This window comes from Synchiropus splendidus, chromosome 15, assembly GCF_027744825.2.
Source record: "Synchiropus splendidus isolate RoL2022-P1 chromosome 15, RoL_Sspl_1.0, whole genome shotgun sequence".
NCBI classification, from domain to species: domain Eukaryota; kingdom Metazoa; phylum Chordata; class Actinopteri; order Syngnathiformes; family Callionymidae; genus Synchiropus; species Synchiropus splendidus.
In genome coordinates, this window is record NC_071348.1 from 7,290,927 (window position 1) to 7,313,696 (window position 22,770).

The 22,770-nt window shown below is 41.9% G+C and overlaps 2 protein-coding genes across 9 annotated transcripts in view; both read left to right on the plus strand.

Moving 5' to 3' along the window:
* The first annotated feature begins 355 nt into the window (after positions 1 to 355).
* On the plus strand, positions 356 to 6,586 carry LOC128771993 (echinoderm microtubule-associated protein-like 1). Of its 6 annotated transcripts, none has more exons than XM_053887942.1 (7): positions 356 to 651; positions 3,761 to 3,955; positions 4,292 to 4,412; positions 5,250 to 5,348; positions 5,492 to 5,532; positions 5,617 to 5,643; positions 5,823 to 6,586. In XM_053887942.1, exons 1-7 carry the CDS (start codon positions 492 to 494, stop codon positions 6,098 to 6,100), a joined length of 921 nt encoding a protein of 306 aa, XP_053743917.1. In that variant the 5' UTR covers positions 356 to 491; the 3' UTR covers positions 6,101 to 6,586. The 6 variants fall into 6 exon arrangements, with proteins under 6 accessions (XP_053743917.1, XP_053743918.1, XP_053743916.1 ...); XM_053887943.1 differs by lacking the exon at positions 356 to 651 and adding an exon at positions 2,746 to 3,332; XM_053887941.1 differs by lacking the exon at positions 356 to 651 and adding an exon at positions 2,750 to 3,344 and having other exon boundaries at positions 5,495 to 5,532.
* An 800-nt stretch (positions 6,587 to 7,386) lies between these two features.
* The window catches only part of evlb (Enah/Vasp-like b), a 33,448-nt gene continuing 18,064 nt past the window's right edge, over positions 7,387 to 22,770 (plus strand). For 2 of the 3 annotated variants that reach the window (XM_053843664.1, XM_053843665.1), the window contains exon 1: positions 14,600 to 15,220. In XM_053843664.1, the coding sequence (XP_053699639.1) occupies positions 15,126 to 15,220 (95 nt within the window). In that variant the 5' untranslated portion in view covers positions 14,600 to 15,125. Of the gene's footprint in view, positions 7,704 to 14,599; positions 15,221 to 22,770 lie in introns of those variants that run through there. The other variant, XM_053843666.1, reaches the window with a different exon arrangement.

The window sequence follows — 22,770 nt, forward strand, 5'->3', positions numbered from 1 at the left end:
ACAATCGGCTAAATGGCTTTTCATCTGCTGCTGTAGTCTCCATCTCAGCTGGTGTAATTACCACGCCCAGCTTATTGTGGTCTTCATGACTCTGAACTAATAAATTCAGAGTCATGAATTTATTAATTCATCCCACCCTCAGAAGAGTCACCTGCCAGCGCAGGTGACTCTTCTTCTGGATGTGGCCTTGTTGAAAAGTTTGCTGCCAATTGTTAGGCACTTCCTGCTGTCTGCCTGTGGAAGGTTGTGCACCAACAATGTGATCACCAAGTCTGGGACCTTCTGCTGCCTCAGGGCTTACCAGCTTCCTAATCTCTCCTCTGACTGACATCACCCTCTCTCTTCCATCCCTGCTATTCCTCCATGAGACTGAGTGAGGATGAGAAGGAAGGGGAGGGGGACTACGGGCTTAGGGAAGGTGAGCTGGCTCAGCCGTGTCAGTCAAAGTCAGGGAAACTAGTGAGACCGGCTCATATCCGCGCAGCAGGGTCATGGCAGCAGGTGCAGAGGAGGAGGACGCTCACATGGAGGACCTGCTGGACCAGGGTCTGGGGATGGAGGGGACGGGCCCCAGCCTGCAACACAGGCCCTCGCTGAAGGACAGTTACCATGGTGACGCGCTGCTGGCTCCAGAGACGGACTTCATGACAGGTAAAGAGAGGAAGAGGCCAAACACTTCATAAAAACTGAAACGTCTTAGCGGCAAACTTTGCCCTGTTATACACTTATAAATGTTAATATTTCTCTGTTCTATCTGGGTAAGACAGACCTAAGAGCAATTTAACTAACTACAGTATAATAATACTACAGAATGTTTGTCACCATGAATAAAGTACTGACTTGTACATTTATTAGCAGCATATTAGCCTATAATTCATGACTACACTTTACACAGGAACATGCAAACAATCAGTTTATAGACAGTCATATATGTTCCCCCACCTAAAGTGTATGAGTTGGGTTATAATATTGTATAATGTTATTTAGATGTTAAATGTATAAGTACCTGTATAATAAAACCATTTGCTGACAATGATATGCTCATGTTCAGCCAAATAAATATATATAATATAATAATATAAATAATACACACACAGAATAATACAGCACACACAAGTGAATCATCTTGTCGTGTGGGGAGGGTCCGGGGACATATGTGCTGCAGCATGTTTGTGCACACTTGCATTAAAGGCATCCCGAGAGCGTGTTCTTTGTGCACCCGTGGTACTGCTGAGATCGAGCTTTGCGCTGCTAATTCCCTTTTACAGTACTGGGATTATGTGCTATTCTAATCCCAATCCCATATGGGGTGTGTGGAGGTAGCACGAGGATGATGTCATGGCTGGAGGAGAGAATCAAAGGCCTGCGCTGAAGGATGCTGACTGAGAGCAGGAGACCTTGGTGAAGACGAGAATCAGATCAGGAGTCACTTCAGTTTAAAGATCATTTATTTATGCAGTGAGGAATGTGGGGCTTTGAAAAGTACTCAGCTGGTTTTCTACAGCATTATCACTCCCATATTACTCTGTAGTCAAGTTCTCATCTGAGGGCAGTTTCAAATCTTACTTATATGTTTCTGGAATCTGGATTTGTTTCCTACTGATGCTCTATACTCTTTGTATATACTGTGAAACCTGTCTTGATCTTAAATAACTAATTCATAATATTGATATTATTCATATCATCATACATGAGGAAAACATTTATCAATAAAGACTTGGTTTCTCTTCTATTTTTGATGCCTAAAATCACTCTTTAATGTTAATGCATGAGTGAATATTACCATTTGGAATTATTGCTTGAAATCCATTGCAAATACAGCAACAACAAACATGGAGGAATCCCTGAACAAAAGCAAACAAAAGCATCTGTTTGCTTTTGTTCAGGGAGGTTATTCACTACACAATGGCCAGGGTTTCCTCTACTCTGCATGTACTTGAAATTGTTATGAAATTGAAATTCTTGTACAAATCTTTTCAAGCCATTAAAAGAGCTTTAGTTTAAATAAGGTGATATAAAAACTTCAATATAGCCACCATCTTTATTTATTGTGCTATTGTCAAACTGACGCAAAATAAACAATATTTTGTTGTTCAAATGTATGTATGGGTCCATCATTTTATTCAGTAATATACCACATTCATTCAAATTGATAAATGTGGCGTCTTGTGGCAAATATTCTGATACCATTGAAAATAACAACCTGACTCCTAATAAAGCAAAGTAGCAGTTAAGACTCTGAGGAAGGTGGAGGTTCAGTCTTTGATCTTGTATGTGCTGTAAACCTAATAACGCAATAGGAGAAACAATTTAAGTGGGTGCTTTATTTGCCACCCAACATGGCAATGCTGTGAATCTGTGAAGTCGCGACTGGTCAGATGAGGTAACTGTAGCCAGGAAACATACCTTAGAGGGTGAAAAGATTGTTTTGCCTTCCACTTTACTCCTTTCTTCCGGCCGCTCAGGCGAGTCGAGCTGAGAAAAGAAATGGAAAAAGTTCTTGGATGTTCATTTCACCTGCTGGTTTGACATGATCATGACTGAGTATTTGCTGTGTTCTATTTCATGGTGAATTAGCGTCTCAAACTCACGGCCCCAGGGCTGAATTCAGCCCGCCAAGGCATTTGACTCGGCCCACTACAGCATCGGAGTGTAGCTGGCTCCTGGTGAAATTCAACAGCATTAGAGAATACCGAAAAAGCTCTGTAAGAACGATGCTATCGGAGTGGTGATCCTGTGGCTGTGTAAGTCTCACAATGCCACAACTGTTGTGTCTGTAGATCGAACTTTTGACATTTGAAGTCACACAAGAACAGTAGCAACCTTTGGGGCTTCAATTGTTGTTTCCTCCCTCAATCTCCATCTTTCACAGTGACATGAGGCTTATGCGTGGGGGCGGGGTCCGAGAAGCTCAGTCTGAGAGATTATCATTGAACTCCACACACACACCAACACACAGACAATTTAGACTGATTTGGACCTGGGCTGAGGTTTTAAGCCCTCAGCAGAGGCTTTAAGCGTTGTCATACGCATCACCGCACCCCAGTGTGTGCCAGGCAACCAGCGAGGAAACGTGAGGGGATCAGAGCATCAGCATCCTCATCTCCAGCTCGGAAGCCTTGTGACACAAGCGGAGCTAAGGAGATGAGATCTTAGTGGAGCCCAGCCAGTGGATCAGATGGAAGGAGAAGCGGCCGGTCGGACCGGAGCCAAAGGAGGAAAGAGAAACGACGGGGTTTGCTCCAGAGAGGAGCGGAAGAGGAGGAAGACGACCGGGATGGTGGAGGAAGGCGTTCAGCAGAGGCCCCTCGACTCCTCGTCCTCGGTGTCCAGTGTGTCTCACGGTATCGTTGCCACGACAGGGGATGGCGTTATGCTTTTGTTTGTCACTGGTCTGCAGCGTCCAGCTGTGCTCTGACCTCATTAGCTTGACTTAATATACACAGAAGAACAGGAGGGTTTGAAGGGCTTAGTTCATTCTCTGATTATATTTTAGGTTTGCGGCCAAGAGGAATTAAAGTTAGATTAAACTACAGGGGAAACTGCCTCTCACAGATGGCAGCAGGAGTCCAACTCTCCAGTGTTTACATAGGCCTGAGGTAGCAACTTTTCATCAAAGTGATGTCTCACTCTGCCTGCTTTCATCTGGATGCTCCTTGTAACTCATTCACTCCGACTGTGGTCATGTGCACATGCTAAAGCCGACTTCAGACTGGCTATCACTTACGTAATAACCGTCATAATCCGTGTCCATCTCCAGATGACCGCAGCTCAGCGGCCAGCGGCCTGGACGTGGCCGACCGCCTGACCTACCTGGAGCAGAGGATGCAGATGCAGGAGGATGAGATCCAGCTGTTGAAGATGGCCTTGGCCGACGTCCTCAAGAGGCTGAACATTTCCGAGGAACATCAGGCTGCAGCTGCAGCAGCGGGAAGGAGGGCACCGGGCAGCAAAGGTGGGCAGAGATCCAGATTAACCATGGCTACTGGCTAACCATGGCGATGAGCCTGTCATCATGTCTCGCCTCCTTACATCCATCTACTTTAGATACGAGTTCAGTCAGGAAGGAAGTCATGAGCCACAGCAGCATGTTTTTTGTATTCTTTATTCTATTTTTAAATCCTAAATCTTAGAAAACTTAGAATAAAAAGTCAAATAAACTCTTACAAACTATGGTTTACACGCTACTCTTATAAAATTCTATTTGTATATTAATAATAATATTTTTTAAATATTTAAAAGCCAGATTTTTTCCCAAAATAAAAGCTCAGGAGCCGGTGTGTTTCCACAGCCAGGCCGGTGTCTCTGGCTCTGCCCTCTCGACCTTCCGTCATGACAACGTCCGTGAAGAAGAGCACCACGCTGCCATCTAGCTCCAGCTCCAGGAACTACAGCCCTACGCCGCCACGCAGGTAAGTCATTCACATGCATAGCTGTTTATTCGTTCTAATTCTCACATACGGTGAAATGTTTTGGAACAAAAAAAGTCTATTTTGTTGATGATGATATTTATTTTTAACCTTCATTTGAGAGACAACATCTTCAACTCCATCCAGGATGTCAGACAAATATAAGTTAACCTTATAATGTTGCGTTTAACTATCTTTTCATGGACAAAATGTCAAAGTTTCAACCACTTGTTGTCCTCCTTATATGTTTTGGTCTTTTGAGTGTAATAGCATTAATTCAGTTACACAAGAATGCTTTGCATATTTTAACAAATTTATTTGTGTGAAAATATGGATGAAATAAAACTGCATCCACTGGTCATCCTTGTGTGCTGAACGGCACCTTTTTAACGCAGTTTTTCATCGGTCAAGTGAACGTCTCACAGTGACACCTCATCCATCTGCTGTTTAAAAACAATCAGCTGTGATTCTCTCCATCATCCGGCTGCTACATCATTATTCCAGCAGTCTTTTATTCCAGAGCGATGAAGCAGAGAAGCCTTCCTGCACATTATTTCCTCTCAATTACGTTTAAACGGTCCTTCGATTAGAATCCATTAGTCAGCGCTGGCGATTGGTTCTTTCTCTGTTACTGTAATGTGCAGCTGCTATCGGGGAAGAGAGGATCTTTACTGATGCGAGGTTTTCACCATCAGCCTCATGATAAACACATGTATTGTCATTATTATTCATCTTCTCACTTTTCTTTGTGGATATTACTCAAAGGTGTTGAGTTTATAAACCTTTGGGTTGCATCAAAAAATGCAATAATCTGTAGGAGAAATTCAATTTTTGTTCCAGCAATGTGAAGAGTCCCCCGGGAAGTGCGAAGGACAGTCCGAAGACCTCGAAATCACGACCCTCCTCTTCAGCATCGACCGCCAAGTCAGTCAAAGAAGGGTGATTTTTGTCTGCCTCTGCTGCTCTATATAGCAACTGTAAAAACTAATTCCACCGGATAAAGTAGATGGGCGCTGTATTTATAGCGTCAGAACCTTTCTAATCTCAAACAATTAATAAAGCTCAGTGTGATTCGTCCGCAGCAGCAGCAGCAGCAAGACTAAAGAGGCTTCGACAAGCCTTGGTGAGGGAAACAGACATTGAATGATTTTATTTATTTTCATTTGTCTGGTTTTATAAATGGCTGCTCTGTGTGTTGGTGCTTCAGGGACGAGGCGTGTGACACACTGCAAAGGTAGGAGACATCAAAAACAATGTCAGTCTACTAGCTAATACAGGAAGCTGTATTTTGAGTTTTTATCTTTGTGTTCTTCTTTCATTTTTCCTCATCTGACCATGACTTCTGTTCCCCCTCTCTTCCTTGACCCCTCCCTCAACTCCTTCTCCTCCACCCCATTCCACCGCTTCACTTAGTGACTATGCAGATCTATCTGAGCCCCCTCACAAAAAAGACTGGGTCTTCTGAGACGGCCAAACATGCGGCGACTGTCCCTGCCAACAGAGGACCCTCAGAACCTGCCCAAGTCAAGCCTCAGGTGAAGGAGGCGACCAAGCCGGAGTCCAAGAAGAAAAGCCCATCTTTTACTTTGAACTTAGAGAAAACCACCACTAATCGGAGCACACAGCAGGACCCAACCAGCTATAAAAGCCCGCTTAAATCCCCCAGCCAGTACTTCCAGATCTGCTACTGAATTGAGGGCCGGCAGATCCAATTGTTTACAGATAATAATCTCCATGTTTGTCTGACTTTCAGTGGGCACCTTGAACACAGCGTTGTCTTTCAGATAATTGTTGACTTCCCAATCTCTGTGTTTTAATGTTCTGTTCCCATGAAAATAAATTTAAATACCAAACATGTTCTGTATCAGAAAGATCCTCTCATGATTCCTCACACTTGACCGAATGATTGGCTCAAGCTAGACATAAACTTAAGCTTGGCAAAATCAAATATAATTCAACTATAGCTTCAAGAAAAGTGAAGCACTTTGGTTTTTAATGTCACAGAATAATGTGTGTGGACGAAGATGACTTTCCCTCAAGTTGGTGTAAAAACACTGTCACGTGGAGCGACGTGTGTTTGATGCTTTTGTTTAGTTGTCTGTGTAATACTGTCAACCACCATTTGCCAGAATGTTTTTTAATTGCAGTCGACAAATAAAAAATGTTTGGAGACTGTTCTCCTCGCTTGTGTGTGGTGTTACTTACAATTCCATCCCTGTGTTTGTCTGAAAAAGTCACAATTTGGTCAGAATTCCAAGCTAATAAATCATGATTATGTCTTTATGATATACAGTATTTGAAAAAAACAAAAAAAGGATATGTATTTTATATTTTATTATTTATAATTTAATTCTGATACATTTTCATACCATGCTCTAATAACCATGGTATTTATGCTCCCTTAAACAGAAATCGTAATATCGAAACAGATTTTAAAAGATGGTCAGGGTTCTTATGTATATACCAAACTTGAATAATAATAATAATAATATAAAATATACGGTACAAGTTTTTTTTAATTTATTTATTTTTCAGTTTGCCAGTATTCTGTTCCTCACATTATGATGTTGTTTCTCTTCATTCATTCTGATTTTAATACGCACACCATCAACAATGTGTAAACTGTAGCTTTGCTAACTCGGGATGTAGAAAGTACTTTTTTTTTAAATATAGAAAAATATTGAATGTGAAATTGTGGTAAAATATTTGACTGTATGAACTTAACGTCAGGTAACTTCATAAAAGTATCGATATTATTGACTGTTTTAATGCTAAAGGTCGAAAAGAAGGGCGTTATTTAGAAAATAAAGAAACACATTTCCCATAACACTGACAAACAATTAGATGCTTCAGTTATTATTCTGAACAGCTCATATTTACAGATTTAATTTGCGTGAATCTGCACAGTAGCAGCGTCTGACCGGTGGTCAGAAGTCGCAGCTACTGCGCATGCTCTGTCGCGCGCCCCTGTCGGTGGCGGAGGAAGGTAGAGGGAAAGATGGCACCTCTGGATCAGCTCCCACTCTCGCCTCCTGGCTTCTGCTCTCCCGTTCAGCGGCGTGTTGCTCTCTAACATGGCTGCCGACGTCCCACCGGCCACCCGACTCAAACGAAAGCAATTCATCAGACTTTCAGACCTGGAAGTGTGAGCCACCGTGTAGCATCTCCACACCCTGTCGCCTCTTCTCCAGCCTCAACATCTGCACCTTCAGCCGCCGCTGGAATCACCGGTGCTCCGCTGCCCCCAACTTACCAGAAGATATTTCATTCAGACGGACTGCAGAGGAGAATGAGGTAGGAACCAGCAGGTTGTCTACTTGCCGCGCAGTGAAATGGGATTGTTATGCAATGTTATCTTCTTATTAACAGACATTAATAGACCATGTTGAACAGGCTCAGCACGCTGTGTTTATGAACTCTTCGCCTGCCACATTTGACGCAGTGTTAACCTGTTGGTTGGCAGAAATAGAATGACACGCATATTCAGCAACACACAGAACAAACCAGTGATGTTATAGAAACTCTCTTCACTGTGATGAAACACAAGCACCATACATACACAGACAGACACACCTCCGTTGCTCTTAACCAGTCAGCTGCCAGTATGCATTAACACAGACACACACGCGCACACACACAGCCGACTCATGGCGAATCAGGCAAAGTGTGAGTTAAAGGTTGATACCCAGCCAATCGTTTTAAAGTGTGGTGCTACAAAAGGGTGGGTCATGAACTGGCAAAGACCCACAGCTGACTTTAAGTTCAGCTGGCACTGTGTGAGTGTGTGTGTGTGAGTGTGTGTGTGTGTGTGTGTGTTCAGCGTGGACCATCAGCAGGTTGCTGCCCTGACATTCTTTTTTTGCAACAAAAATTGAGCCCCGCAAAAGTAGAATGGAGGGATGGATGCGATATTTCGAAGTAAATTTTATTTTCTTTGTAGTATATTTGTTTTTTTCATGTCTCTCTTTTGTTCACGTCAGGTGAACTAGAGTGCCTTGAAACATGGCTATTTATGCATTACATTGTTAAAAAAAACAATGAAGCTCATCTCCACTGTGGAAAATGCCAAATGTAATCCATGATATATTTCAATGACTATTTTTAATTATGGGATTATGCCTAGACTTCTGTCCCTATGTTAAATGTGACGTTATTAAGCAATGTAAGATAGATAGATAGATACATGGATGGATAGATAGATAGATAGATAGATAGATAGATAGATAAATAGATGGATAGATAGATGATGGATGGATGATGATAGATAGATGGATGGATGCATATGTACATAGGTAGGTAGATAGATAGATGGATGGATGATGGATGGATGATAGATAGATAGATAGATGGATGGATGATAGATAGATAGATAGATGGATGGATGGATAGATGGATAGATGGATGATAGATAGACAGATAGATAGATAGATGATAGATGGATGGATGTATAGATAGATGATGGATGGATGATGGATAGATAGATGGATAGATGCATAGGTAGGTAGATAGATAGATAGATAGATAGATAGATAGATAGATAGATAGATAGATAGATAGATAAATAGATGGATGATGGATGGATGGATAGATAGATAGATAGATAGATAAATGATGGATGGATGATGGATAGATAGATGATGGATGCATATGTACGTAGATAGATAGATAGATACTTGTGAGATTCTTAGAAAGACGTCTGTTCCCTGGAAGCACTATGTTTCTCTGATATTTATTTCTGTTGGTTGACTTGCTGTGTGGCCGCAAATTGAGTTTGATCTAAACCTCCCTGACAAGCTGTCTGCTAGATACTATTATTATTTCAGAGAAAGCTCAGCAGCGTCTGCGTTTGTGTGTCTATGTGTGGCGGTGTGCTTCACGGTGGTGCTCTGTAGGTGGCAACACAGACTATGACTCAACATGAGACAGCTCTGTTTTCTGTTGTATTGAATGTCAATATAATATGTCTATGCATGACTATAAGAGTTCACTTTTTTCCTATAGCTCAATTGCTTGTAAACCAGTTTTGGTGTCTCTGGATACTGGGTGTCGATTGTTGAAAGGAAACAAACCTTATTTTTAGGCTCCTCTATTTATGGTGGAGTTCAAGGGGGTGCTCCTCTGAGCAGGAGGCTCCGAGCACAGTGAGGCTCGCAATGGAATTCAGGGTGAAGATCAGTCTGATTTCTCTCCTGGAGGCAAAACATTTTTCTCCCCACCATCTCTCCCTGTTATCACTCTCCCCCAATGAGGGAAACCTTTGAAAAAGGAGGAATAAAAGAGTGTTCCTTTGTCTGCTGCAGTTTTTACTTCTGTATTCCTCTTGTCATATGATACGTCTTAAAGATATAAGTCAGCCCGTCAGTGTTTTTGGTGTTTTAATGTCCTGCTTTTGAACTGTATCTTCACTTTAATTTTAAAATATTAGTGAATAATTTCCCTCCAGATACAAGCGTAAACAGATTAGCAATAATAATAACAGATTTATTATTCAAGAGACTGAGGACAAGGACATTTGGGTATAACAAAAACAGACTGAAGAATCTGCAACACAGAGATTTTAAGGAGTGTGATCATAGATGGTAGTGCTGGGTCAGTATTGCAAGGTTCATGAAACAGTGCCAAATTTTCAGGGGCCACTAGATGGTGCTCTTGGTTTAAAAATGACGTGAGGTTTCATTGACTTAGATGTTCAAGTCCAAACATTTTACTGCACACAGTGCCATCTGGTGGACTCTTGATAATCAGGAGACTGTTTCATGAAACCTCATCCACCCATCAGTTAGTTAGATCGATTGATAGACAGACAGACAGATGGATGGATGGATGGATGGATAGATAGATGGACACACAGTCAGACAGACAGACAGACAGACAGACAGATAGATAGATAGATGGACAGATAGATAGATGTCAACTGTCAAACGTCAAATGATAGACTTGCTCTCAAATTTGTATGATAAGTGACGTGCAGTCACTAAATCATCTTTGCTGTGTGACTCAGTTGCCCCACTCACTCAGTCTGACAGCAGGATTGATGCATGCTTCTGCCCGCGGTGGCTTCCCACCACTGCCATCTATTTGTGGATTAGAGTTCTTGGTTAGACGGAGTGTGGCCGCCATCGATGGCGCGTCATGACAGTGCTCTGATGAGTATTGACAGGAGCAGTCGGTGGTAAGTGTGTGACCCACATGTCGGTGCACAAGTTATGTGCGCGGTGTTTGCGGGACAAGGACAAACACATGCATTTAGTTCCAGCAATGTGGCTGTGTCTTCATTGCTTTTGGGAGCCCACAAAATCTTGTGATCAGAGCTCTGCCATGGTGTCAGTTGTGCAAATGCATAGTTGGAAATGCAGAAAATAATTGAATATATGCATTTCCTCATCTATATTCTTATTTCTGTGTGTATTTATGTCCTTATAGGCTAATAGATGACTATATTTATGTCAATTTTTACACATTTCGAAATATATTTCCACTTTGTTTTCAGTTAATGTCTGTATCCATAGTAACGTTCAAAACGCTCCCGTATTTATCTATGTCTTCTAAAATGACACTTTGAAATGGCATGGCTGTCATATGTATAATGTTGGAATTCAGATATGAGGAATGTGTTGTGATGCAAAGCTGTGTGTCAGGTGTGAGGTCACATGACTCCTCTGCTGCAGATGTGCATGATTAAGATCAGAGTGCATTCTGGGTGACAGCAGTGTGGCTCGTGAGTCATGGCTGAGCTCATGCTGATGCTCATCCTCACAGCATGTCAATGTGCTAGAGAGCTGTTTCATGAAGTCTTGTGAATGAGGTAGAATTCACTGCGTCACGTCACCAGCTCCTGCAGTAAATCTATCAGCTCATATGTGTGTTGTGCACTGCGCCTCTCATCTCACCTCTCCCACTCATTAATTCCCCCCACTTTACCTCGCAGGGATCATGATGCAGGTGGGTGTTGGAGGGAGGAAGGGTAGCAGGAAGTGAGATCTGGACGGCAAATGCTGCTTTTTAAACCACCTTCAAAATCGCCAGTATCAATGCTGCAGTTTCCATAGTGTGTTAAAATCCAATAAAAATCCACCACTTGAACGGCAAGTCCCATAATGCACTGCAACAATTTGACATCTTACAATAGAGCAGTGTTTCTCAATTGTTTTCTATTTTATTTGTCCCGCCCTCTGCATTTGTCCATGAAATTAGTATAAGTACACCTCTGCATAACATTGTATCCTTGTTAACATTACAGAAAAAAAGAACGAAATATAGATCAACTTACAATAAAGAGTAACTTTATTAACATTGTTTTTTGACTGCAACAGACTTAAACTGCATCAATTTGCCTGAAATCTAAAAGAAACAGGATGTGCAATGAAGTACTTTAGTAAAGTATGTTCCCCGAGGTCACAAGCGCCGCCCCTGGCATCGCTCCACGCCCCGACAGGGAGGATAAAGACTGCAATAGAGAATGATCCAAATTTATATTCTTCATTTAATATGCTCAATTATATGCCCAAAAAATGTAATATCAATATCGATGAGCAAAATACTATCAAACATAAATACAGTATGATCTACAAGCCAACAGAAAAAAAAAAAAAGATTCACCCACCCACCCTGACAGGCTCATCTGTCACACGCTTTACAGTCACGCTGTGTGTCCGATCTGGGGTCATCCCTCCTGCTGGATGATAATTTGATGAATTACAGACTAGCCCATGTGCCAACAAGCACATTTTCACTCCGATCACACAAAGTCCAGCTCTCACCTGAGAGAGAAAAATGGGGGCGTGGAAATAAAGCTGGACGCCCTCCATCTTTTTTCTTTGTTCATTCGTCCCTCCTTAAATAATTCCACTGCTCCTTTTTTTCTATGCACCTTTTTCAAATTCCAGAAAGACCACTTGGCTGCCCATCCATCCACCATCAAAGTCTTGTCTAAACCCAACCCTCCTTTGATCCTGTTCACACTATATTAATGTCTTAGTGCTTAAAATGATTTTAAATGATGTCTTGTGCTTGCATCACTGATAGACTCATTCATCCCTCCGATGTCCTTTTCAAAGAAACTTATTTGGATTTCTAAAAACACAATGCGTAGGTGGTGCAGTAAAATATAACTTAATTTATGAGCCTCAGCCTCTTTTGTTGAAGCAGACACAAGAAAACTGGTGATGTCATCCTCTGCTGTGCCCAGCGTGTGTGTGCACTGCACCACGCCACACACAAAAACAAGTTTTTGTTATGCACTGCAAAATGTAAGCAGGGTCTCCTGCAGTGTGTCACTGATGGTGACTTGATTTCTCTTCTATTATGCTTGGATTGTGTGCTTTCACTCATGCTTAAAATACAAAATACATGCATCTTTTTGGAAATTTAATTATTTGGATTTATCCTGAATAATATTAAATATTATTATGTATTACTTTTTGTAAGATAGTTGACCATTACGATAATAATAATGATGTTATATTTTCATATTTCATGATCTAGTTAATGTCACCTGCTTACCACAACCCTTTGTAAGGGAATAAGTATGAAAAATAAATAAGGAAAATGAGTGAATAATATTTATTTAAATGAAAATTACATAGGCATAAATGACAATAAGCACTCCCACCATGTCCCTTAATGCACTGCAACAGGTGAAGCTCTTACATAAGTAATTTGAGTTTATGTTTGAAATCTCATTTGTATTCCTGAACATTGTTCAATTTCAGAAAACATTTTAGTTCTGTTTGGCCCAATATTTTGTAGACATTTATGGACTCATTGTGAGGGGCGTGGCATATATTTTGCTTATTATCTATCAGATTTGCTCTGTGAGGATTTATAGGAAAGACTATTGATTTGTTCCAAGTTGTGGTGTCACCAATTACAGAGCAATTTGTGTCACGCAACTACTACACAACCAGTCTGATCGATATCTTTGCCCGGCGGTGAATCAAAGCAGGATGTATGTATGTGGGTGGTCGTAGTGTGCTAGTCATGAAGAGAAGCCCTATTTTCCTCAAAGGTTTCTTTCTCTTTGGGCTTCTCCCTTCAGAGGATCATCTTCCTCCATCTCACCCTGTCCTCAGCTTCCTCTTCTCTCAAACCTGTTTTCCTCAAAGGATGTACTGTAAATGCTGAAAGGATTTATGGTTCCTGGCTGACAACTGTGATTGGATGCTACCAAGAGGATTAACGTTATAGCCGCACTTATTTGACTGTATATCATTTATAATCTCTAGGCTGGATGATGAATAGATGAAAGAAATGAGTATTAAAAAGGTAGATATCTCAGTCCTGAGTTCAAACCTTTGTTCATTTTTAGGCACCTAATCGTGTACTGGGTCCATACAATCATTGCCGTATGAAAACAGATCAGCTTCATACATCATTTAAGTTGAGCTGTTGAAAATCTAGGACAGCGTCCCTCCGTTATGCACATAGATAACATCCGGCACTCTGTCAGCTGAGTATAATCTTTGAGAACTGAACTCCTGGAAAGACAGTCACAATACTCAATGGGTCTTCTGTCAAGAGCCAGTGTCACAGTGTCTTGTGGCCCATTAAAATCGTACAGTATATAAAATGCAGTATGCTTACCATCAGCCTGTACAGTCCTTTTGTGGTGGAAGTAGTTTTACTTGTTTAATTGTACGCTGTGTTTTTATAGACGCTCGATGGGAGATGTACGCACCTTCCCAGTGCCTTTCTAGTTTTTAACTTTTATGGTGACTTTTGGTGCGATACAAATTCAAAATATCAATTTTAGTGGATTCTTATTGTGTCTGTGTCCAATTCTGGACTCCCATTCTCTCAATGAACAGTCTTGGTGTGTGTATGTGGAGGTGTTAATGTGTGTGTGTCCATGTGTGTGTGTGCTTGCCTTGCCTCCTCAAATTATGCGAGAAAGACGGGGCCCATCTCATGAATTAAAATCTGTTGCTCCGCCTCTCCTGTCTTATGCCACACAAGCTTACGCATCTATGCATCCACCAATCGGACGCAGGGGTGAAAAATGAAAAATGAGGGGGGCGAGGAGGGGGGCTATTAAGAGAAGGAACATGAAGGGGGAGGAGGGGAGGACCAGCAGCCTCTAGGGCTGGATGCCCATTGCTCCTGTCACAGCTGGGAGGGGAGAAAGTGAGGGAGGGAGGATAGAGGGGGGAGACAGAGGAGGGGAGGGTGGATGGAGAGAGAGTAGGTAATCCAATGAGACACACTGAGAAGAGGCAGTGCGAGGGCAACGCCTCACAGCACCGGGATTCTCTCCCTCTCTCGCTCCTCTGTCTTTCAAGCGTAAAAACCAAAAGATCATCATTTGGGATTTCATCTCCTCTCTACGTGGACCTGCTTTTTGGAACATTTTGTCTCTCTACAAAGGTGAAGAATGACTTTAGGGCTGAAAGGCAGGATTCTTTGACTTGTGATTTCAGCTGGAGTCATCTTTGTCTCACACCTGCTGTCTGTGCTGAGTGGGGAAATAGGTTAGTGTGCCTGAGCGGTTTCACCCATCAGAGTTGTTGATTCTTTCGCGTATCGTGGAAGGAAGGAGAGGGGATGCCTTCCTGACTGTGCCACTGCTCTGTAGCCTTGCAAGCATTTGGAAGGGAGAGATGCTGCTGATGAACCTCTAGCCAACGTGTCCTCGGCTGAATTCTGGATTTACCAAGAGGTTGGAGCTGGGAAGGAAGACGTTTTCTTTAATTCTATTGGATAAGGCTTTACCTGGCTGCCATGGATATCAACCTCCAGTCGCACAGGTTTTACTTTCCCCAGATCTACTGTGCCGATCCGGGAGCTCAACCACAGCTCGCTGAGTTCAAAGTCAGGTAGGTGAACAGACTGACATGATACTGTCACTGAGACTCGATGCGGGCTATTGTCATTTTGACTGTAACAAAGCATAATGCTATACTGTCCAAGTGTGTTTATGTGTGTGTGTGTGTGTGTGTGTGTGTAGAGTGCCGCTGTGAGCGTGTCCTTGCAGGGGGATGGGGCTGCATGCTAGTGTGCTAGCTGCTGGCTGTGCAGAAAGCTCCTGGGAGAAGCAGAGGGCATTAATGATCTATGAAAGAGCTCGCCAAGTTGGGACCGAGGAGATGACAGTGCCGCAGTTGTGTTCTATTGGGTGTCCAGTACCCAGTGGCTGCTGCAGCTCTTTTTTCGGCCGCTTCTGTGGCTCTTTTGTTCTCTGTGCCGGCTCGCCTCTTTGCTTCACTTCTTCACTCAACACTGTGAAGCCGCTCATGGTGCCTTGTTGCATCCTCAGCCGACGCCTGCCGCCACCGCCAAGGCGCATGCTCAGATGAGCAACAGCTTCCCGGGTTCCTTTGTCTCGTCGGGATGTAATGGTGCTTCGTGAAGCTGTTGCATGCAGCCATGCAAGAGTGCAGACCTGATGCTCCGTGACATCCACGCAAGAAAATGTTTGTCTTTTCACTCCAGCGGAGCACGCAAATCACCGTCCTTATGTTCTTGTATTCATCGCATCCTTTCCGGCTGTGATGATTTATTTGACTGCTCCTTATCTCTCAACACTGATTAGTGCAGCTTTAGGGGACTCAGCTCCAGTTTTGGGCCCAACTAAGCAGCTTTGAGTTTGGCTTGGGTGAAACAGGTTTACGGGGCTATAGCGTGTCACTGTTACAGTCTGGCCCAGCTCCTTGGAATCTCCCAAAGAAGTCAGAATTAAGCTGTGCATATTAAGGCTAAGTCCAGCACTGAACTTGCATTTCACTTCACAGTCTTGTTCCAGCCTTCAGTCCTTCCCTGTTTGGTGTCTATCTTGGTCAGAAATGCAACGTCTGTGATGGTAAACAAAGCAGTTGTCTACCTAAGCTCTAAGCTACTCTAGTGGTCAGAAGTAGTCAGTCTTCATGGCACCTACAAAAGGAGAAAAATGTGCCTTTGGCATCTTTAAATAACCAAGAAAGCAATCTGTTTTCATGGGATTTGTCCCCAAAATGTACACATAATACTATAATCAGAAAATAAGTGTGGAATATCAGTGGTGATTTTGAAATAAAAGTGGAAATAAATATGGAAAAATACAAATTGAAACATACATGGAAATACATTACAAAACGGCGGTAAGTCTATACACAGCTATTTCATGTAGATGTTCCCAATTTATTTCCATATAATTTTTACCACTTCATAAATTCGATATTGAATCATTAAGAACATAATTTGCCTCCCTCTCTTCTCTTTGCCCAATAATTTTGCTCTCACCGGAATATAGAATCAATAGATTACCAGTAACATCCGACTTACGACCGGGATTGGTTCCGACCAACCGGTCGTAAGTCAGATTGGACGAAAGTGGAATGCCATTCAAAATAGCTGACGCGAGGGTTATAGGTGCTACTGTAGTGGTAGATGGCTGTGTGAGAGTGAGGTGCTGGGATACTGTTCTGCCGTAACTGTCGTACGCGATGCTACGTGCTGCGGTGCCAGACATTGAATAAAAAATAAAGAGCGTCTGCTGGCCCGTGGTGGTAAGTACGGGAGGACGTAAGTCATGCAGGTCGTAAGTCGGATGTCAAGTGTATACTTTAAGTTCCCCTCCACTTCAAAGAATATTTGAAATGCATGTAAAATAAAGTGAAATTCAGCGTCGACAGCTGGATGCATCTGTGCTGAGCTACACGTCCATGTAGTCTGGCGCATTAGCGGCTTCGACTCACACCTCTTCATATGTCCTGATCCTGCAGAGATAACAAGGCTGGCTGTGCATTTTATTATTGTGGCTAAACACAGCTGGGTGAGAATGGATTTCCTTACCTCACACGTTAGTGCAGTCTTGGAGTGAGCAGAGGTTCTAGTCTCCTGGCTTGAGCACAGTAGTGAGCTCATTATAATGAGACGATGTGACGACAGAAGAAGCAGAAAGAGTTGAAATGAAAGAGGAGGCATAAGGAGAAGCAAGGTAACGAGAGACGGACCAGCGGGGAGAGGGGGGATGGTGAGAAAAGCCAAGCTACGCAAAACAGGGGAGATGGAGAGCAAACCAGGCTAAAATCGAGAATGACATTGAAGAGGACAAATGGGATTGTGGTAGCGAATAAACAAGCATTGTGGCTGCTTTTATGAACATAAATGAGAACTGATGGGGGGATGTAAGCAGCAACTGAGGTTCCATGGTGACCAAAATTGACATAGCAATGGTATGGCCAGATTACCATGACAACCACTCCTCCAGCACACACTTACATGTAGTAGATGCAAGCAACATAAAAGCCCTCACTGAAACACAGAATTTTCTTTTTAGTTTTTATAAGATGGATAGACAGACATACAGACTGATATTTCCTGTTTAAGTAATGCCTGTTTTTAATATTTCGGCCCCTTTATTTCATGAGTTTGTCATACGAGTTTGAGGCAGAGATGAATAAGGCAATGTATTTTTTTTCATTTGGTCATGTTTCCACTTGCATGTCATCTATTCATGAATAACTTGCCTTTTGCCTGCAAGCTTCTTGTCCAGCCATTTATCAGAAAACGCACTGAAAAAAACAAGACACTTTTTAATGCGCTAAATATCTTATTATAATGGTGTGGCTAGCTTCAGGTTGTTTGCTTAAGCTGCTGTGTCATAAATATGCACCAGCTTGAATAAAATGCGCCATTTTCTGGCACGAAACATCACTGAGTGACTCAGGGCTCTTTTGCTTTTTCTGTTCTGGAGAGATTAAAATGCTCCCAAGTGGTTTCTTTAAGTCCCTCAGTCACATTATCTAAATAATTACCCGTTTAAAGGATTATCTAGTTAGCTTAATTAAGCTGCTATTGTAGAGTCACTTATTTAGGGGGGGCTTGTTAACCAATACCATTACTGCGTACTGTTTGTCTTTTCAATTTGAGAACTGACTGAGTCATTTACAGGCGCCACAATGCCACCTTCTATTTCAATTCTAGCTCACTGCGTAGAACCCCTTGTTACCAGCCAATACTGTACAATCTTAATGTTGAATTCTTTTGAAAACCTAACCCTGTGCAGAATATGAATATGCTTTTGCGTGTCAGAGAAATCTGAATAATAATGTTGTTCAGAGGGTTGTTGTAGAAATAAGCTTGTGTCCGGTTAACGCTGCCAGTGCTCCTCAGCAAGTGTAATGTGTTGCTAGTACCATAGCATTAACTTTGCTTTTTCAAATTTGATGCATATTCATTTTGCTTTTGGCAATTCCAGAAAGTTATTTCGGTAATGGAATATTCTTTTGCTACCAGATACATTTGTATAAGCATGCTTTCTTTATTCTGTCCTCAAAGATATTAATCCACGCTGCAATGTGACGTCTTGCTTGAGGATTAAATCTTGGGATGATGGATGTTGGCTTTCAAATTCCCACAGGAAACCAAATGTCTGTTATTCCCTCAGCGCGCTGTGATGTGACAGATTAGAGTTGCAGTCCAGCGCACATGCATGTCAAACATAAGAAAGCACTGCTGGAAATTTGTGAGGTATATTCTGGGTCATTGAATCCGCTGAGTGATGATATGTGGCACGAAGAGGACTGAACGCCACAGTCCACAGAGGACGATGGAAAAAAAACCACATGCACGTTCACATCTGGTGTCTGTGGAGTGTTGGATGCGGGCAATCCGGTTCTGCTATTTGAAATCAAGAGCACTTAACCTAATGGCCTTGAGTGAGGTGTAAACAGCATCAGATGTAAATACAGGACGTCTGCCTTGTGTGTTTGTGCTCCAGCAGTGGTTAAATGGCATCATGGGGAACGGAGAAAAGCCTGCAGGCGTCTCCTCCGCCTGTCTTAATCCTTCCTTCCTGCTTTGCTCATTTTTTAGAGACAATCTGCTCTGACCTACAGTGAGAGAATGGCAAGGGAACTTTTTCCTCAATGCCAAATGGAGACTCCTGCATATTTAAAGGCCTGTGCTTGCTATCTGCTCTCTATCTGCTCCCTGCCCAATCTGTTTGCCTCCTAGATTCATCTCCCCTCTTAATTCTCCTTCGCTTTATCTTCTCCACTCTCTTCCCAGCAGGAGGTCCGCATGCTTCCTCAGCATTTTGTCAGATCATGTGAGGATTCATTCGGGTGAAGAGTCGACCTTCCTTCACCCAAACATCCTTCAGATACCGCATGTCATTTAGAGGAAACAAATTCTGCGTGGCATCCAAGATTTTGTCCACCGGAGGCAGCGTACGATCTATTGAGCCTTCATTCCAACTAAGATGTCATTAAGATATCCAAGGCACGGGAGCAAGATGTAAATGTTTGGACACAAACTGAATCCGACGCTTGCCAGGGCAATTCAACTAAAAATATTCCAATCACGTACTTTAGTAGAAGATTATAACTGTGTTGGAAATGGCTGTTCGGATCATTTAAAGTGAAATGATCTGGATATAGGGTCACTTATGAATGATGGGAAATGCAATTGAAAACGATAATAAATAAATAAGGGATGGAGGTCTGAGGTTAAGCATATAAGTCAATAAACACATATATTTTTAAACATATGATTTTTGAAATCATAACTTCAAAATGAATGCAGACAAAATAGAATGTCAAAAAGCAGATATGAGCTCACAAGTCTTGCATAACAAATAATGACATGAATGTATTATCTCAAATAAAAAACAGAATGTTCACACGAATAACTTCCAAATCAAAATCTGGTCAAACTCAACATGAACATTAGCTATTTTATTTGTGTGGCTGAAATGAGTTTTCACTGGCCTGGGAACGTCTCGGGATTCCCCAGTCAGAGCTGGTGGATGTTACCTGAGAGAAGGGCGTTTGGCACAACCTTCTGAAGCTGCCTCCCCTGCAACCCTGCAACGGATAAACTGTTGCGGATGGATGGATGGAACATTAGAGTCGTTCAGTTCCCTGTGCCATCGATAGCAGTGAAAGTGAATAAAGTCTTCATCACTTTATAAGTTTTGTCACACATCATTGTCACACCAGAAAGAGATCCTAATCCGCCATGGGAAATCTTACCGAATGTCAACACTGTAACACTGTTCTAGTATTGAATGTGTTTCAAATATAAAAAATGGTGGTGTTGCTCTCTTACAGCAGAACTGCTGCGACCTTTACATTTCTACAAGTACAGTAAATTATTGTTTTCATCGTGAAGTTTTGAATTGAGAAAATGAGACCTTGAGATGGCTAGAAGAGTGAAACATTGGTCACGGCTGTTACAATTCCGATGGTTTGATATATACTGAAGCTTGAAATTGTCTTTGAAATCAGTACCAGGCTATATCCAAAGATGTATCCACAGATTGCCCAGGCGACACTTGAAATGTTCAAAGTGAAAGTTGTGGCAATGGTGTCATGCTTGTTTGGGAACGTGCTGGAAAAAAATCATCATATAAAATGGTTGTAACGGTATTAACTCACATTGATACTCAAATGTCAGTACACGTACTTAAACTTGTGGTATTGGGACATGATTTCACATCATTTTTAAGCTGAGAACGCCACCTACTGTGCTCTGAAGAAGAGGACCTTGTTTTATGATGCCTCATCAGCTCATCACTAGACTTTTGGTGGATCAACCCCAAGCATTTGGGGGAAAGAAACACCATGTGGTATCAGCACCTTGTTTGCCAGCCAGCACTAATATATAAGTTGTGCACTTGAAAGTACTTTGAAAAAAAATCCAAAATAAAAAATCCCTGCAGATTTAGCATGTTTGTTTGTATCTGCAGAGAAACCAAAGTGGAAATATTGACCATGTGTCGTCTGCACTGATGTTATGTCAGAGGATTTATCTGTTTTCATGGACAAGAAGCCACCAAAGTCCAAATCCTCTGTTATTTTCCATTTTGCCTCATCCTGCCGGGTCAAACAAAGGCGGCCGTCTCTTCTGCAGCTTTATGACACAGTTAGATCCCTGCCAACCTCTCTATTAAAGTTATAGCACGAGCCGTGCCACTGCCAAGACAGCTCACCTTTGTTTTCTTCAATAAGTATCTTCCTTTTTTACAACCACTAATACTGCGCTTAAACTCAGAAAAAAATATGATATCCCTGTCGCACTTCATCCAGTTACAGCCAGCCATGAAGATCTCGCCTTCTTCACTCTGCTGTGCTCTGCAGAATCTCAGGGAGGAGAAAACTCTTAAATGCTTTATGTGCTCATCTGTAGCAGCAGTAAAGAAACTGCATACACACCACAGGCTTCCAGCTTGAATCCCATCGTATATTTTAGGCTTTTATTCCTCTGCCCGCCTCAGACCGTCACACTTTACCACTCTATTCAAGGCGTGAAAAACATACATAATCCCTGAAGCAAAGACACTAGTGAAGTAGATTCAGCTAATGGCTTATATACTTTACGGTCTGCAGGGCCGCATCGCCTTCAAGGCAGCATTTCTCATGCAATATTCCTCAGCAGCACGTATGGAATCTCAAGTTCACATTGTGGTGTTGCGCGCTGATTATCACAGGACGAAGAGTGTTGTCTGGTGTTGTGGTAGAATAGAAGTGTGTAATTGAAGAGCAGACTGTCTGTACACTGATGCGGCTGGTTTTTATTTATATCTTTATTCTCATTCATCTTTTCTTCACAGCCATATTTTCTAGGCCAAGTGAATATTCCACGCCAGTTGTCATGCCAACAGATTAGCCTGCTCTTGCGTGGTCTTACAACTGTTTGTGTGTGTGTGTGTGTGTGTGTGTGTACATAACATCTCTGCAGGAGCTCTTCTGCCTTCATTGAGACACAAGAGATCTGAACAGCAAGCATCCGATTTTATTTAGCTTCTTTTCTATCTATCTATCTATCTATCTGTCTGTCTGTCTGTCTGTCTGTCTGTCTATCTATCTATCTATCTATCCATCCATCCATCTATCTATCTATCTATCTATCTATCTATCTATCTATCTATCTATATATATATATATATATATATATATATATATATATATATATATATATATATATATAAAGAATGAATATAATGAAGAAATACTGAAGGTTTTCCATTTGAACTTGGAGTTAACGTTTTTTTTAAGTTGTCTTATTTGTGACTCAAACTTCATATCGGGCAACAACATTGGATTTAACAACAACAAATGACCATCTGCTTTATGTTCAAGGGTCAAGTTGAGAAAAAAAGAACCGGAAAATACCATATATGTACATATATATATATATATATATGTATATATATAAGCTACTACTTTTTTCAGTCTCGATGCTTTCAAAACTAGTACCACTGACCTTTCTACGGTGCAGACACCACCACTGCACCCGCGGCTTATGGACTGCTGTATTTTTATGTATGAACAAGATCTATTTACCTTCTTAAATTTAGTTGTGGTGAGTATTTAATTATTCCTAGTTATTATTTTAATGTATATACACTATCTGAAGGACGGGCACCTTTTTTGTCCATCTT